This window comes from Equus przewalskii, chromosome 4, assembly GCF_037783145.1.
Source record: "Equus przewalskii isolate Varuska chromosome 4, EquPr2, whole genome shotgun sequence".
Lineage (NCBI taxonomy): Eukaryota > Metazoa > Chordata > Mammalia > Perissodactyla > Equidae > Equus > Equus przewalskii.
In genome coordinates this window covers 85,119,221-85,134,781 of record NC_091834.1, presented here as the reverse complement: position 1 = coordinate 85,134,781, position 15,561 = coordinate 85,119,221, and the positions used below count along the sequence as shown (strand labels likewise).

Below are 15,561 nucleotides of genomic sequence, written 5' to 3'. Positions count from 1 at the left end.
TTGATTTCATCTACTTCAATGGCTTCAACTAGCAAGTATACTTGAGGCTAACCCTCAATCGGTAATTCTATCCTAAATCTCTCTCTCTTGAGCTCCAGACCCATGTTTTAAGCCATTTATTAGACGATGTCCCCGTCTGTAGCTCATATTCAACCAACCAAAATCAAAATTTGTCCTTTATCTCCCAAACTTGGTCTATCTCCTTTATTCTCTAACTTGGCAAATTGCACCTCCATCCACTCAAGTAACCAAGCTAAAAATGTGACTGCATCCATTAGCCTGTGGACTCAGTTGGCTACCAGTCTACTAACTCTACCTTCATAACATCTGTCGGATATCCTTCCTTTATCCCCTTCACTGCTGCTACTTTGCTTTAGAGCCTATGTCAGTTTAGGTTTTTTGGGTTGCAAATGACAGAAATGAATTCTGACTAATTTCAGAAGAAAAGGGGATTTGTTTGAAAGGATACTGGGAAAGCTTATAGAATTGAAGGGAAAACTGAATAACCATGCTCCAGGGGGACTAGATCTGGGGCGCCTCTGAGGACCTCCACAAGTGGAGTTCAGTCTTTTTGTCTGGGACACTGCATTAAGTAACTTAGCTACAATCATCTTTCATATCTGTGTGTCTTTATCAAACTTTCAAATTCAAATTCCTAGCAGAGAGATCTGGTTGGTCATCTTTGAATAAGTCATCCAGGACTAAGAGACAGGGGTGAGTGGCACAAATTTGTGACCATTACAGACCCTTATAATTTCTCAACCCTTCCTCACTACTGCTATAGCCTTCTCAAAGGCCTCCACCTCTTCCCCACAGTTCACACTGCCACCATTTTCATATTTCTAAATATATATAATAGCCCAATGTGTCTCCTTAGTCAAAATCCCTCAATAGCTCTTCATTACTCATGGAATAACATACAAGCTTCTATCAAGGACTTCGACTCTAGGATTTGGACCTTGGCTTACTCTCAGGCTCCTCTCTTGCTACCTTTCTGTTGAGGCTTATGTTCCAGGCACACTGCAGTTATTTGTAATTCCTCTGAACAAGTCATATTTTGTTCTATTCTCATGTTTTTGCTTGTGTTGCTCCCCCTTTCTCAAATGCCTATTTTCGCTTCTCTTCACCTGGTTAACTCACACTCATCTTTCCAGATTCAGCTTAGGTGTTAGCTCCAAATCTCTTCCCATCTCTTCTCTCTGGTTTAAGTGCTCTTCCTCTTTGCTCTGACAGCATTCTGAACTTTTGTCTAATATAGGTATTGTACTCAGTTCTCCTTGTTTCTCTTCCTGGCCAACTTACAAGCTCTATGAGGTCGAGGACTACGTCTGACTCATGTTTGGTTCCCGTTACTTAGGATGGTGCCTAACAATGTCATAAAAGTTCAGTAAATATATTGACATAAACAAATGTTGATTTTGAATGCCTAATATACAAAGTATTGTAAGGGGAACAAATATATATAAATTCAAATTTCCACTTTCAAGAAGCTTACTGCCTAGGAGGCAGACAAGACCCGCATGTAAGAAAAGTACGGGTAGAGCTACAAGATACTATAAAATTACTTGCACAAAAAACAATGCCTGTAGGCTAGAGTTTTGGATTGGGTTGATCTGAAAAGTCTTCTCTGAAGAGGAAAGACCTGAGTAGTAACACAAAAAAAGAAGAAGATTCAAATGGTTTGAAAAGGTTGGGGAGAGTGTCTTAAGTATGGGGAATAAGAGAGAAATGCTCACTGTGTTTGAGGAATAGGGTGAAAACACTGGCTACTGTCGAGGTTGATTAAGATATGGTGAAAAGGTCAGTGTGTGTGTGGAGGGAAGTCGTAGGTTAGAGAAATAAATTGAGCAGACTGTAGCAGATTTTGTATGCCTTTGTGCTTTTCATTCTCTGGTTCCAGCATAGAACACTTCCGCATTCTAGATTGCCTGATCATCACAAATTCCCTGTGTCTCCTCCAGAATCAAGAAAGGAATATTAAGATATTTTCACAATGGAAAGTTTCCATGCCAAGGAATTTCTCCTTCCTCCCTGAACTAAGATTTCCTGATGTCCTTCAAGGTATCGTACACCAGATCTTCCCATTCCTGCTTTGAATATAATTTTTGTGTTCATATGATTTTTTTTTCCATCCTGGGTTGCTGACAAGCAGCACAAGACTTGTACCTCCCAATCTGATGGCTCCTATTTATTTTAGTTTCAATATATACATAAACTGGACTCACAATTCCAGAAAAACTAAAGGCGAGAAAAAGGTGAAAAGCTCATTAGTCTATTTCCTTCCAAGGGAACTTGCAGAGTTTAGCTCGGTCTAGTCAGAAACTCTAGACAATCATCTTTAGGGTTTATGATTAGATATGAAGTTAGACAATAACCCTAAATGGTCACCTATTGGTAACCTAAATGGTAACACTATTAACACTAACACAGATCATTCCTCCAAATCCATGGGGTTTGTAGAGGCTTGGGCTGATAGCCCTTATCAGTGTTCTCCTTAAGTGTTAAGGCCCCCTTAATTTGACCCAGTCCTACCTATCCCCTTTTATTTTTTGCTACTTAGAGTAACAACAGCAATGGCAACAAAAACAATAACAAATAACCTTCCAGTTAGGCTACTTCACACACTATCCTGCAAGGCCTGGCTCAAGCTTCACAATCTTTAGGAAACATACCCCCAAGCTTCACTGACCACTCTTTTCTCTAAACGGCGGGTCCTACATCATCAACTTTTATCCTCCATTTTTAACTGACTATATCAAAAAGTGTGGCAACTCCCTGCCGCCCCCTGACACACACACCAATATCTACACGTACTTTTCCAAGCTTCTCAGGCCTAATCTACAGACAAACATGGTTGTATTGAGAGGGGAAGTAAATTAAAGGATGTCTGCTCCTCCAACTTTCTCCCACAACTGACATGGGAATTAATTTCATTTCAGGTCTTTAGTTGGTAAATCTCACCACTATCATGGAATTAGAACGTCACCTTTAAATCATTTGGCTAACTCCATGTTCACAGATGAGGAAATTGAGGCCCCAAAGGATGAATTGACCTCCCTAATATATTAGCATGTATTGTCATTATTGTTTCACATTTAACAATCACTTCCTCTTCCCTCTCCTCATTTACCAACTAAACTTAAGTTCTTGAGGGCAAGGATCATCATGTCTTGTGCATTTTCTGCATTCACAGCAGCACCTATCAGTCTTCTCTTGTTTCCCATACAGGATCAAGAATGGGGCTAGACACACAGTGTGTGCTAAGGAGAGAATGTTTGGACTGAAGTGAATCCCTGCAGAACGTGGACTATTTAGAGGCACCGAGTTTGGCCTCTGGGTGAATACTTGCCTCGGGTTGGCCCACTTAGCAGTGATCAGCAATGGGCCAAAGGAGACATGCCAAGTGTGTAGTCTTGTTTGCCCAACTAAGTTATAAACATCATCTTATACAAACTTATTTTGTAACCCACCATGCTTTGAACAGTAATAGTCACAGAGTAGAACCTCATTTAAAATGTTTTCATTGAGGCTGGCCCCGTGGCCGAGTGGTTAAGTTCACATGCTCTACTTTGGCAGCCCAGGGTTTAGCCAGTTCAGATCCTAGGCACGGACGTGGCACCGCTCATCAGGCCATGTAGAGGCAGCATCCCACATGCCACAACCAGAAGGACCCACAGCTAAAATATACAACTATGCACTCGGGGGATTTGGGGAGAAAGAGCAGGAAAAAAAAAGATTGGCAACAGTTGTTAGCTCAGGTGCCAATCTTTAAATAAATAAATAAAGTAAAATGTTTTAATTGACTAACTGTCCTCTGATCAAAAACCAGATCTTTGTCTGTGTTTCATGTAGCAACTAGAGTAGCTTTGCCAAAAGGAAAGCACCAGACTGTCCAAAATGGACACTGCTGGGCTGAAGAAGCATTTTTCATGCAGCTCTACACCTTAAATTGGCCTGAAGAAGAGTATCTGGGATCCTGTACTGCCTTTTAGATACCAAAGAATCATTTTGAAAAGTGCTACAATAAAGATTATAATATATTATTATTAGATAACTTAAGGTAATAGCACATATTAAGAGGGCATACATTTTAAGATGTTAAGTGGGGCTGAATTTATTCTGGTCTACCCACAATGTGTCACCTGCTCCCCTTGGGACTATTTTTAAGACTTCTGTTGTGAGATGGAAGCTATTCACCCTTGGTTGGGATTTGATCCTGGATTTTGGATTATTTGTGCCATGCTATAGCCAGTTGACCTACCAACTACATAACTTGGCAATTTCTTCTTTCCTTCTTTTGGTCCTTACTGTGCCACCCTCATTTTCAAAGGAGAGAGGTCAAATTGAGGTAGTTGCAGGATCCTACTTAATTTGAGCTAGTTTAACCCCCCAAATGGAACTATTTCCATGGAGGAAGCAGGAATTTTAATCATTAACCCAATCTTACTGAAGAGCATCTTTCACTCTGTTCAGGAAGTAAATAAGTTTAGCAAGAATCAATCAAGGAATCCAAAATACTTTATTACTAAATATTGCAACTTCTGCCCCTTGCCCTCTTTTCTCTAACAGGAACTAGTATCTGGGTGGGAGATGGGAAAGTAAGTGAAGGAGCAGAGTATGAGAAGATTTGCCATTGATGATTATTTTTACTACCCTAGTTCTAGGAGGAGAAACTTAGATGTGGTTAGGAACATGAGGGAGCCAGTAATCCAAGCCGGCTCATTAGAATTGGAAATTTAGTTGTGAAGTTCCGCTAACTATACTCCTTCTCATGGAATCATTGGCTAATCATTGGTGAAGACAGAGCCATTTCTACGTGGAGAAGAGTAGGCAGGTAGGCATCCAAACAGCAGGTGGTCTTTAAGGGTGTCATGAGGGTCCAGCTATCGAAAGGAATTTTCTTAAGCAGTCTACTAGAGCACTTCCTTGAATGGTGTAAAACCCTTATTTTAGAAGAAATCAACACATCAGATGTCATCACATCTCCAAGAGGTCCTACTTGCTTAACTCTTCAAACTGAGGTTTGGTTTTTTCCCCAGGATGCAGTCTGGATAATGAATCCTATTCTTTATTACTCATTCTTATTCAATTAGTGATCCCCTAAATAGAGCTCTTCTAAGTGAGGCCCCCCAACTTTGCTGTGGGAGATTGAGAACATGCAGAAGACCAGGCCTCTGAGTAAGAAAATACAACTGGATGTTTTCTCTCTTTTTCAGGTTGCAATGTGCTAAATCAAAGACTCCAAGAGTTAACATAGTTAAACTTGAGAAAGGAATCGTTGTCGATAATGATGAGGTAAGGAAGAACATTAGCGAATGTTCATTTGTAATCTTTCTTTGGAGTTGCTTAGAGTACTTTATAAACTGGGTCCCACAAACTTCCGGTTACAAAGTAGAAATGGGTCAAGATTTATATAGAGAGAAAGGTTAATTTATCTAATTTTATTCAAGGGAAACAGAGACACAGAAAAGAAAAGAGACAGGGACACATCAGCAATAAATCAGGACTCAAAACCCAGGGACTAGAAACCTATATTAGGGTGTAAGTGAGTGGTTAGACTCTGACTTACCCAGACTTTGTAGCCATCTCTTGCAACAAAACTCCATTGGGTATCTTGGTTGCTTCCCTGGGTTTAGCATATTTGAGTGAATTTTCCAGGCCAACTTTCATTTTATTAGCCAGAGATAGTGCAATCCAACATAAAACTAAAAACATATTCCAATTTGGACACTCTTGCGGGTTTAGTCAGTTGCTGGAGACTAATTCAGAACGGAGATGCGATACCTTGGAAAAATTCAGGAGTAAAAACATTTTACCTAGAGACATTCCCCCCATAATTAATTTTTTGAAAATCTCATAAAAGTCTTCACATCTTTCTCTCAAATAAATTTTTCCGAGACTTCTATGATTCTAAATGTATATATCATATCTATGAAGCAGGTTTTTCATAATACATTCTTGTTTTGAACAAAGGTACTTCAGTTTTCCAAAAGGTAATAAAAGTTAAATCACTGCGTCCTTGGATTTGTCCCATGTTTCATCCCACCGTCCCTAAAGGAATGTGGGGCATGGCTCTGCCACTCTTCCTCCCGGTCCTCCTCCAATCCCCAGGAATTGCCAACTCCGGGCATTTTCCTCCTGTAGCATAATAATGCCTCCCCTCATCGCACAGTTCTGACCCATTCTTACTACTTCCCTCTTCTCCATTCACCTTCTTGCTTTATTCACCTTTTCAGTGCATGTTCCCCTTTCTCTCTGTACCCCATCGTGCCATATCACCTCCCTGGGGGCACACCAATCTTCCCATCATCCAATCATCCAAATACAGGTTGTGCTCCCCTCCTCTTATTCTGATTTCTGATTATGCCAAGCCCAAGGGAGGTAACTCAGAGCTTTTCTCTCCTTGTGTTCTCATCCCTTTGATTCATCCTTTGATAACCCAGGTCTAAGCTAGAGGCGAGACAACATTGCTGGGGTCAGAAGAAGGAGATGGAAGAAGCCCAGCTCCTCTACCACCAGATGTGACACTCAAACAACCCACCAACCACGAGCACTACCACCAGCAGAAAAAATGCAAAGTGGTAGATGGAAGTGTTACTAAAATTCAATTATTTTTGCAACTTTTCAGAAGAATCACATATGTACTACAGAAATATTCAAAAATGCAAAATGCACCGTGGTTTCCCCTGCCTCTGTGAGTGTATCTGCTTGCAGCTCAGTGGGCAGTTATCCCCAGGACTCCCTTCCACTCACAATCGGAGGTTCTTGCCCTTTTGTAACTTCCTTTCTCCTTAAAAATTGTCCTCCATGTTGATTTTTGCCTGATTTTACTCCTGTAGAAACGGAAGAGACAGAAGAAAGAGATGTGATCCCTTGGAGTGATTTGTCCCCATGTGAACTTTGATGCTGCCCTTGTCCACTTTACCTCCTAACAGCTTTACCTGACTGATAAAGCTGATCCACATTTCTGTGTATAGCGTCCCTGTCAGAATGTCTCAGAATCTAGCTCTCTTTGCTGTGGCCCGCATTCCAGAAACCCAGCGTGCAAAACACAAAGCACAGTGTTCTCCTCACTTAATTTAAATTAGAGACCAGTTTTTAGCCAGACGAAGGAGAGGTAAGGAATGGAATACACTTTAGGAGGGGTGCAATCTGAAACCACTAATTTCGACTATTGTCTCCAGATTTATGATGCAGTCGGGCAATCAAAATTTGTTCTGCGGAACCTTCGGCATTACACAGTCCATCCAAATTTGGTAGGTGGAAGAAACATTCCCCCAAGATCCCTAAGGGCAAGTTTCAGCAGTGGTGCAGAGGCCCCTTGCAGAGTACCCTCCGTGCCTCCAAGTGCAGCCTGCTTCTGTGACTGTGCATGTTCGTAGGACAGAGAGGCAGAGCTGTCCTAGGGTACCATGCCAGAGGCAGTGCTGGGAATGGTGGTGGTGAGGGAGGAGGGAGGAACTGGGAACGCGGTGGTCCCTGCAGCTGATTTTTTTTCTTAAGTTGAGAAAGCATATTTATAATCAGGAGGTATTTCATTCTCTCCCTCTCCCTTCCTCCGTCCCCAATCCTCTACCTTCCTCCTATTGACAGAAAAGCAAACTTAGTGGGACTACCCCTTCCCTCACCCACATCTTAAGTGACAGGCTGTCTTTTGTGACTGCTATTCCTTTTTAATGTTGTGCTTATTATGCATGTTAACGTGGTTGCGCCTGTGGAGAAACATTGGTGAGTGGGAAGATAGGGCTAAGAGCTGTGTTGTTGCACCCTCAGAATTCCCTGAGCAAGGAGATTTGGTCCCTGGTGGCTTCTCCCTTCTGCTGCAGAGACAGTTGTGGAGAAGGCCATTTAGGTTCAACATAGAAACCTCTCTGGTTGCCCCATTATGCTGGGCATTATGGTACACTGTTTTAGAAGAATTAAGTCACCTTACTCCTTTTATTGTGAAAACTTTTCCATCTTACTTCCCCAGCCCCTTAGTCTATTTGCGGGGAATGCTCTCAAGGAAGAAGGGGACAGAGAGCTTTAGACACTTTCTGTTAAATACATTTCAGAACAGATTTGTCTAGCCCCTGTCCAGCTTCTGTCCCTGCCCCACAGAGGCAAAAGATTAGCCAACTGATCTGTTATTCTCCTCCTGATCTAATCCCTTTGTCTCTCTGGAAATGTTTCTGTCCGCTCAGGCCCAGTACTATGAGCCTTTGAAGCCCACTGCACTGCAGAAATTCCTAGCTCGAAACAGGAAAATCCAAAGCTTCACGTTAAAAGTAACACAGTACGATCAGGATAAGACCTTATTGATTATGACCAACAACCCTCTTCCCTGCCCCATCAACCAACAAGGAAAGGACATCACGCCAAAGTACTTTTCCAAGGAATTACTGCTCAAGGTAATGGCACCTGGGGAAGTTTCCTGGCCCCCTGAAGGACCCTGAAGAATTAGGAGTTAGCTGGAAGAAGGTTGCTAACTTAGCATGGAGGATGGTATTCAGGAGCAAACCTCTTTCTTCTTCTTTGCTATATGCTTTACAAAACAAAATCTGGAGAGCCTGGGAAAACTCAGAATCAGAGTTGTACAAGCTGGAGTCATGAAACTTCATTGCAGGGAGAAAAGATGGTCTTAATTAGAAACTACTCCTCTCTGGTCTAAGATAGTTTGTAATTAACAAAGGGTAAACTAAGCCACTGGCTTTCTAGTTGATGAAGTAGCAAAGGATAAATCAGGAAATGAGGAATAAGGAACAGAAATGAATGTTTACATGGGAAAGGAGCAAAGGGTTATGCCTTATACTCATTGCTTTTGGGTGTCAGGAGAAGGGAAGAGGAACAGAGCAGAGAATTTACTATCACAGCAGCCAGACATTTGGGACTCTGTTTTACATGAAAGGAATTCAAATTCATTTGATAAACAATTGCTGAGCATACACTAACCTAGAGCTAAAATATAAAGATGGTTATAGGACAGTTTCGTCTTGAAGGAACCTAGAGTCTGATAAGAGAGACAGGTCAATAAATGAGATATATAAAAGTAATTATAATATACCAGGATATGTGAATAATAAAAGAATATACAAGATACGAAACTAAAATGGAGTAGAGATTAATATCTCTGTTGGGGGAAAGAGAGTAATCAGGAAGGTTTTACAGAGGAGGTGACTCCTGACAAAAGAATAGGAAAATATTCCAGTCAGAGGGAAGGGCAAAGGCATGGAGACATGAGAAAGTGAGGTGCATTTAGGGAAATGTAAGACAGTAAATGGCAGGAAATAAAAGGATATAATCAAATTTGCAATTGAGAAAGATCTTTTTTGGAGATTGGGAGAAAGACGCATTATTTGCGAAAGAGACAAAATTCAGAAAGATTAGTTACGATGTTACTACAGTAGGCAAGGTGAGAGATGCTGAAGAATTGAGCTAAATCAATAGCAGAGAAAATGAAGAAAATCAACTTGAGAGATTTTTAGGAAGCAAGAGCTAAAAAAGATGTTTTGATCCTTGAGAGAGTGCCTAATATAACAAGAAGAAATTAAATAAGTTAAAGTGCAAACAAGAGAATCTAATTATAACAGAAATTTGATGCTGGGAATGGAATTACCCAAGACAGACCTTTATAATGAAATGTGGTGAATTTGGAATTGTTATTTCCTTAGTTGCTAGCTGGATGGCAGTGAGAGATTCCTCTCCAAATGGAAGACAAAATGCTAATATCTAATGGTATATGCTGACAAAGGAGTCAATTAACTCATTGCCTATAGTCTATTGGGTCTCAGAATTTGTGCCATTTGAATGTAAACTCAACAGTTGTTTCTCATAGTAGTGAGTAAAATACACTGAAAGAGGGACAAATCCAGGCCAGGATTGCCCTGTTCAAGGTAGAGAAGGAAATACAAGACTATCACGTAACCTTGGTACAAGAAGAGCTTTCTTCCAACGGCTGGCACTTTGTGAACCTTCCAGATCACATGCAGGACCTGATCACAGTCATGAGCAAATTGTAGTATGAGCCAAATTGTGTTAATAGAAAGAGTTAAGACTTTGATTGTCAAAGACTGGCACCATGGTAATTTTATGGGGCTATCTGGAACAAATCCAAGAAGATGGAATTGCCCAATATCTAGAATGCTTCTTTAATATTTATGTTGCATCTCCTCCTCCTTTTGCTTGACAAATGTGACAAGCTTTTGTGAGCCTAAGATCACATACAAAAGAAGAATTCTTTTGCTATGCCCAGGCATGTGTATAAGAAGAGTGTGGGTTCCAGCAAGTAAGTAGTAGAATGGACCAGACATGTCTATCACAGTGATTATTACACTCACACTCCCTTATAAGTGAAACTGACCTGAAGAAAACGATGCCCTAAGAGGTCCTATTTTGTACAACTAGACTTAGTCCTCTAGTCCCAGAGCAGAGGAGGACCCCAGATCCAGTGAAGCAAAATTCATGGGCTGGTTAGTGACCTGTGGTGTAGACTGGTACTCCTAAACCAAAACAAACCAAAAACTAAAAACCAAAAACCAAACCATAACCAAAACCAACCAACCTGCCAACAACCAAAATCCCTGAGCTAATCAGATTCTTGCTGCCAGGCATCTGAATTGGGAAAGGAAAAGATTTAGGCAGTGGGAGGGAAAGCTGAAAGGACATCTAGACATAGGCCATAAAAGAATCAAACCATGAGGAGGAAGGTAGTGTGGGGACCGTGGAAGCAGAGTGGGGGCAGGTTGAAGTTGTAGGGAAGCAGAAATGAATAAGCAGAAGCCGCAGGTAGGAAAAAAGATATAGACAGTAAAGGTACGGAGTGAACATGGTAGAGAGAGAAGGAAGCGGACAGGAAGAAAGTAGGAGATGTGTTGATGATGTGACACGAGACACGTGCGGTGGTGGTCTTTAGCAAGTACTGTCCTGGACTCCAAATAACCTTTCTGTTCCTGTTTTTCTGCTATGAGGTCTAGTTCTGCTTAGGTTTCTGTTCTTTTTGTGGTCAGATTGTTAGCTATGTCTTAGTGCCTAGGCACAAGGACTCCTACAGTAAAGGCCCTATTAGTTGAGGTAACTTAAATGGATTCCTGTTCCTCAAAGCTGACAGAGCTTAAAGAGAATGAATACAGGATTAAAAAGCCATGGTTCACCAGCAAGTATTAAAAAAAAAAAGAGGCTTTTAAAATTTTGAAAGAAAAAGTTCAATATGTGTCAATTAATTAGTCATTCATTTATTCTTTCATTCATTCAACAAATATTTATTGAGCACCTACTGTGAGTCAGGCACTGTTACGGGGGGTGGGAATATATCAGTGACTAAGCCAAATTCTGCCCGAATGAAGTTTAATTTTAGTGAGGGAGACAGAAAATAAGCAAGCAAACACTCGCACTCCCATTCTGTGGCCTTTTCACTGCAGACAGAGAATGGAGTGTGAATGGGGCAGCCACTGAGGAGAAAGGAAAATAGAGTCCTATGGATCTATTTCCCAATTAGCAAATGTTTGGTTTCCTAAGCAATTCACTAATTGAATCCTTCCCCACACCAAACAAATTCCTCTGCCATTCACTTCAAAGGGTCAGTGGGCAAGTCCAATCAATTACTTAGGAAACTGACCAAGCTTCAGATAACTCATCTGGCAATGAAACAAACAGGTATTAGCCCACTCAGGGAACTGCTTCCTCTTCTTTTGGTTTCTGAGTCCCCATTTCCCTTTCTGACAGTTTTTGTTGCATCATTTTAGGGGAATTGGAGCTTAGCCCAAGAACTCAGTTCAGCCTTTAAGTCCCAAGGGACTCAGCTTACTCCCTCACTTACTCTTCTTCCCTCTGCTGCAGGAAAGTTACCATCATCACAGACCCACTGAAAACTTGTGCCTACCCCTGATGTCTCAGAAAAAAAAGTTAAGACTTGGGCTAAAACCAGTCTTTCCCGTGACACTGTTGGAGGATCCTACATCCAAGCGAGAACAATGGTTTAGGTGAAGCACTGGCTCTTCTTGTACTCGTTTCCTTTGCTACCTTTTCCTTGTTCACATTACTATCTCTTTTCAATAAGACTTCATGCTTTTTCGTTGTAAGGAATATGTGCAACTGTATAATAATAAGACAGCTTCCCTACATGACTCCAAATCTTACACCCTAATGACAGAGAAACCCTAATGCAAAACTGTTTTCACTGAGAATGATTTTCAAGAGTGAAGTATTCAAAGATCTATGCTTTGAGAAAACAAAAGAAAAATTTTCCCTCAGCGCATGTCAAGTGCTGTAGCATAGGTATAATGTGCTATGAGATTTTATTTGAAACTAGTTATAGAAGCAGCCTATATCTAGTTGGGAGAGGAGAGAGGAGACTCTGGGGTTCCTGCAGAGGTTTCCAATGCCTAGGTTCTAGAAGCATCCCTTCCACTGGACAATACTCCCACTCTGTACCAGTGAACACCCTCTAGTCATTGTCCTTTCTTCTCCCCCAGAATCTGAGAATGTAGTGACTGTTTCCATTAACCCCCTGCCCTAGGATCTACTAAATGAACTTTCTTTGTTAAGGTTTTCCACCAACAATGATTTCAAGAGTGAAGGGAAATATTCGAAGGTCTATGCTTTGAGGAAGCAGAAAAAAATGTACCCTCAGCTCAACTTCACTTCAGTCAGTAAAAGGGATCTGAAGAAAGATGGTAAGATCCTCTCTTTCAAAGCAATGGCTTACGGAATTCAGATGTGGGCAGGAGGGACAACCTATGGGGACTAGAGATAAGGGAAAATTGACATTTCTCATGATGGTTCCTGAGACTACTTTTCCTTGTAGTGTGGAAGCTAAGAACTGAGAGGCCCTAGTGGCGCTAGGCTTTGGACCCCGCTTAAACCCTCAAATTTCAAGGAAGCTCTACCATAGTGTTTCCTGATTATATCACCCACCACTTTTATAGTTTTGGCCATGTCAATGTGTTATTTGTCCTATTATTTACTTAATGCTTTTCTTTAAAAAGACTTTTTCTTTTGGTTCTTGTCCTAATTAGTACTATATCATTGACATTATGGGTTTGATATACTAATTACATATTTTTTTCCTGATATACATTTGATAACATTCATAATAATTAAATTTTAAAATGTTTGTGTATCACCCAAAACTACCCAGTCCTATGCATATCACACTTTGAGGACAATTGTTCTAGAAGGGCCAAAGGATAAGTCTGTGAGTCTCAGAGATCCATGAGTGTCTTCGGGGTTAAGAATGGAGTGTGAATGAGGCATGAGGTGGAAGGGGTGGAAGGGGTCTAGGATAAATTTGTATGGAAGAGGGTGCAATAAGAATGCTTCTCACAAATTATCGTTCATTTAACATTTATGGGGCACCTAGTTAGTGTTGGACACTTATCAAGCATCAATAATAGCACTTTCAATAAGCAAGATAGATAAATGGACCAGGCAATGAAAGGGCTTTGTATATTATACAGCTAAGGGCTTGGGTTTTATCCAGCAGGCAGCTGGGACCAACTGGAGGATTTCAGAGCACTCAATAGACATTTGTGTATTAGAAGTTTAATTGATGGGTCCCCAGACGTCACCAACTTATGGCTTCAAGATAGGGTTTGTTTCTCCTGTGGGGTTTCTCTCCTCAAGCAATTTCTGAAACTCCCTAAGGTATGCTTATCAGTTCTACAAGGCCATCTTAGTGAGTGCTTCACACCTCTGCCAGCCATCCTCAGTCCAAAGTCTTGGTTCCAGAGGTGTGAGGTCATACTGTACCCTTCCTTAACTAGTTTCTTCAGACTTCTCTGCTCCTCTTGTACCTATTTGCCACCCTACCCCACACCCACTTGCTGCCTCTCTTAAGTCCCTTCATACAGCTAAAACCAAGCTGTGATAGTGAACAACACTGCACAGATGTGGAGAGAAGTTAAAGAACAGCAGAGAGTCATTTACCTTGAAGAAGGGCTACTCTCAGGCTCAGCCTCAAACCTGCCTCAGTTCCTTCATGCTTCCCAGCAGGCTGCCAGCACCCTACCCATTCTTGGGAGTCTTCTGGCTTATCTACACTCTCTCTGCCTAGTCTCCCAATACCCTTGGCCCAAGGAAGGGGAAGAAGGTTGTTCCTTCCCAAAGCCTTTTTATTTTCAGCCCCAGAATAAGTAAGTGGGAACATCTATTTCCTTCAAGAGAAACTCCACCTGGAAAACAAGGTTTGAGCTTTATATGCCAGATAAGGTAAGCGGAACAGTTAACAGTACATTTAGTAAAGTCAGAGTTAAATGTTAAATGATACCATATGTAGGAGATCAGCAGTTCAGCTTAAATTTGTATCAGGGGAAAGAATTTCTCCAGAATCTAGAACCTAACCTAGATTAGAATTTCTCTAATTTTTCAAGGGTGTGATCTTGTTAAGGATAACTCAGTTTACATTTCTAAACAGAATATGTAATATCTCAGTCTGCAGCATTTATTAGGTTTATGATGACTTTACAGTTTCCCTCAAGAAATATGAGTGGATACTTATTTATGCATCTAAAGGACCCAATATAGTGCTTTTCCTAAACAAAGACAATCTGCTGTGAAGTTGAAACAATGTCTCCACTCAAGTAAACACTGCTAGCAACGCCTCCTTCCACCAATAATGCTCCCGGGTTACCAGGCATCGGCATAAAGAAGGATTACTGACATGGAGGATGGTTTGGATGGGGGCTATGAAGGCTGGTTAGGGATGATAGGACCTGAAACAGATGCAAGGGATATTTACAAGGCATAATGCGTCAAAAAAGTGGGCAGGGATGGGAGCAGAAAAAGCCCACAATGGAAGCTTCCAAGAACAGGGAAAGGCTGAAAGAGAATCTGGATAAAGTGATGACACTGAAGCCAAAGGTAGAAACAATTTCTTAGTTACACTCTCAGACAGGAAAACTGAAAACCAACGCACATTTTAGGAATATACAAGTGAATGCGCCTTGACTTAGTAAGAGTTACATGTCAATGTGGTTGCAGATGAAATCATTTGAAAGGGGTAGGATTAAACAGAAAAGACTCTAAATTGGTAGTGTTTTAAACTGGGTTTTGATGAAGGGAAGGAATCCAGAATTATAAAGAAGGTTAGGAGTGGTAGTCCATGGTCCAAAAATCTACCCTCTTGCTAAGACTAAAGACCCGCTTTCTCGTCCCTCCAAGAGGGTCTCTTTCCTGTCTCACATTAAGTGTCCTTCTAGACGTTCTGGAAATCCACATTCACCAAAGTGCCCTGTGCTTTGTTGCAGTCTCCAAGACGTCAGGGAGTGACATGCGGACTTCCAAGATGATGTGGGAACCACTAACCCTTTCATCGCTCCTGGAAGAGAAGCCCACCAGAACGGCGCCAGGAGAGAACGCCTTCCGCAATGGAAGGGCCCAGCAGTGGATTATAAAAAATACCATTGTCGTTGAGTGACAACAAACCCTTCAGGCCTCTCGCCTCGGTCTCCAGAGACTGAGGGGCCTGCAGAAGTCGCCATCCAAGGCGTGCCGACCAAATAAAGTTGCATTCTGCCCGCTTAGGACGTGAGCTGCCCGGTCGCTGGCAGGGTGGGCCGAGCAGAGCCCCTAACTCCTAACTTGTCG

At 41.5% G+C, this 15,561-nt stretch overlaps 1 protein-coding gene across 1 annotated transcript; it reads left to right on the top strand.

Annotated features, from left to right (window-relative positions):
- Positions 1–1,908: 1,908 nt before the first annotated feature.
- Positions 1,909–15,497, top strand: TSGA13 (testis specific 13). The gene is made up of 8 exons (XM_008512939.2): positions 1,909–2,061; positions 3,229–3,403; positions 5,217–5,295; positions 7,185–7,256; positions 8,184–8,390; positions 11,815–11,957; positions 12,523–12,650; positions 15,222–15,497. Exons 2-8 carry the CDS (start codon positions 3,381–3,383, stop codon positions 15,389–15,391), a joined length of 822 nt encoding a protein of 273 aa, XP_008511161.1. The 5' UTR covers positions 1,909–2,061; positions 3,229–3,380; the 3' UTR covers positions 15,392–15,497.
- The last annotated feature ends 64 nt before the right edge of the window (positions 15,498–15,561 follow it).

What these genes read in the sequence shown, in the direction of transcription:
- TSGA13 (XM_008512939.2), top strand. Translation starts at nt 3,381, where the DNA reads ATGGGCCAAAGGAGACATGCCAA. An exon ending in ACACAGTCCATCCAAATTTG is followed by an intron (nt 7,257 to 8,183) that starts GTAGGTGGAAGA and finishes CTGTCCGCTCAG; the next exon opens with GCCCAGTACTATGAGCCTTT. An exon ending in AAGGGATCTGAAGAAAGATG is followed by an intron (nt 12,651 to 15,221) that starts GTAAGATCCTCT and finishes GCTTTGTTGCAG; the next exon opens with TCTCCAAGACGTCAGGGAGT.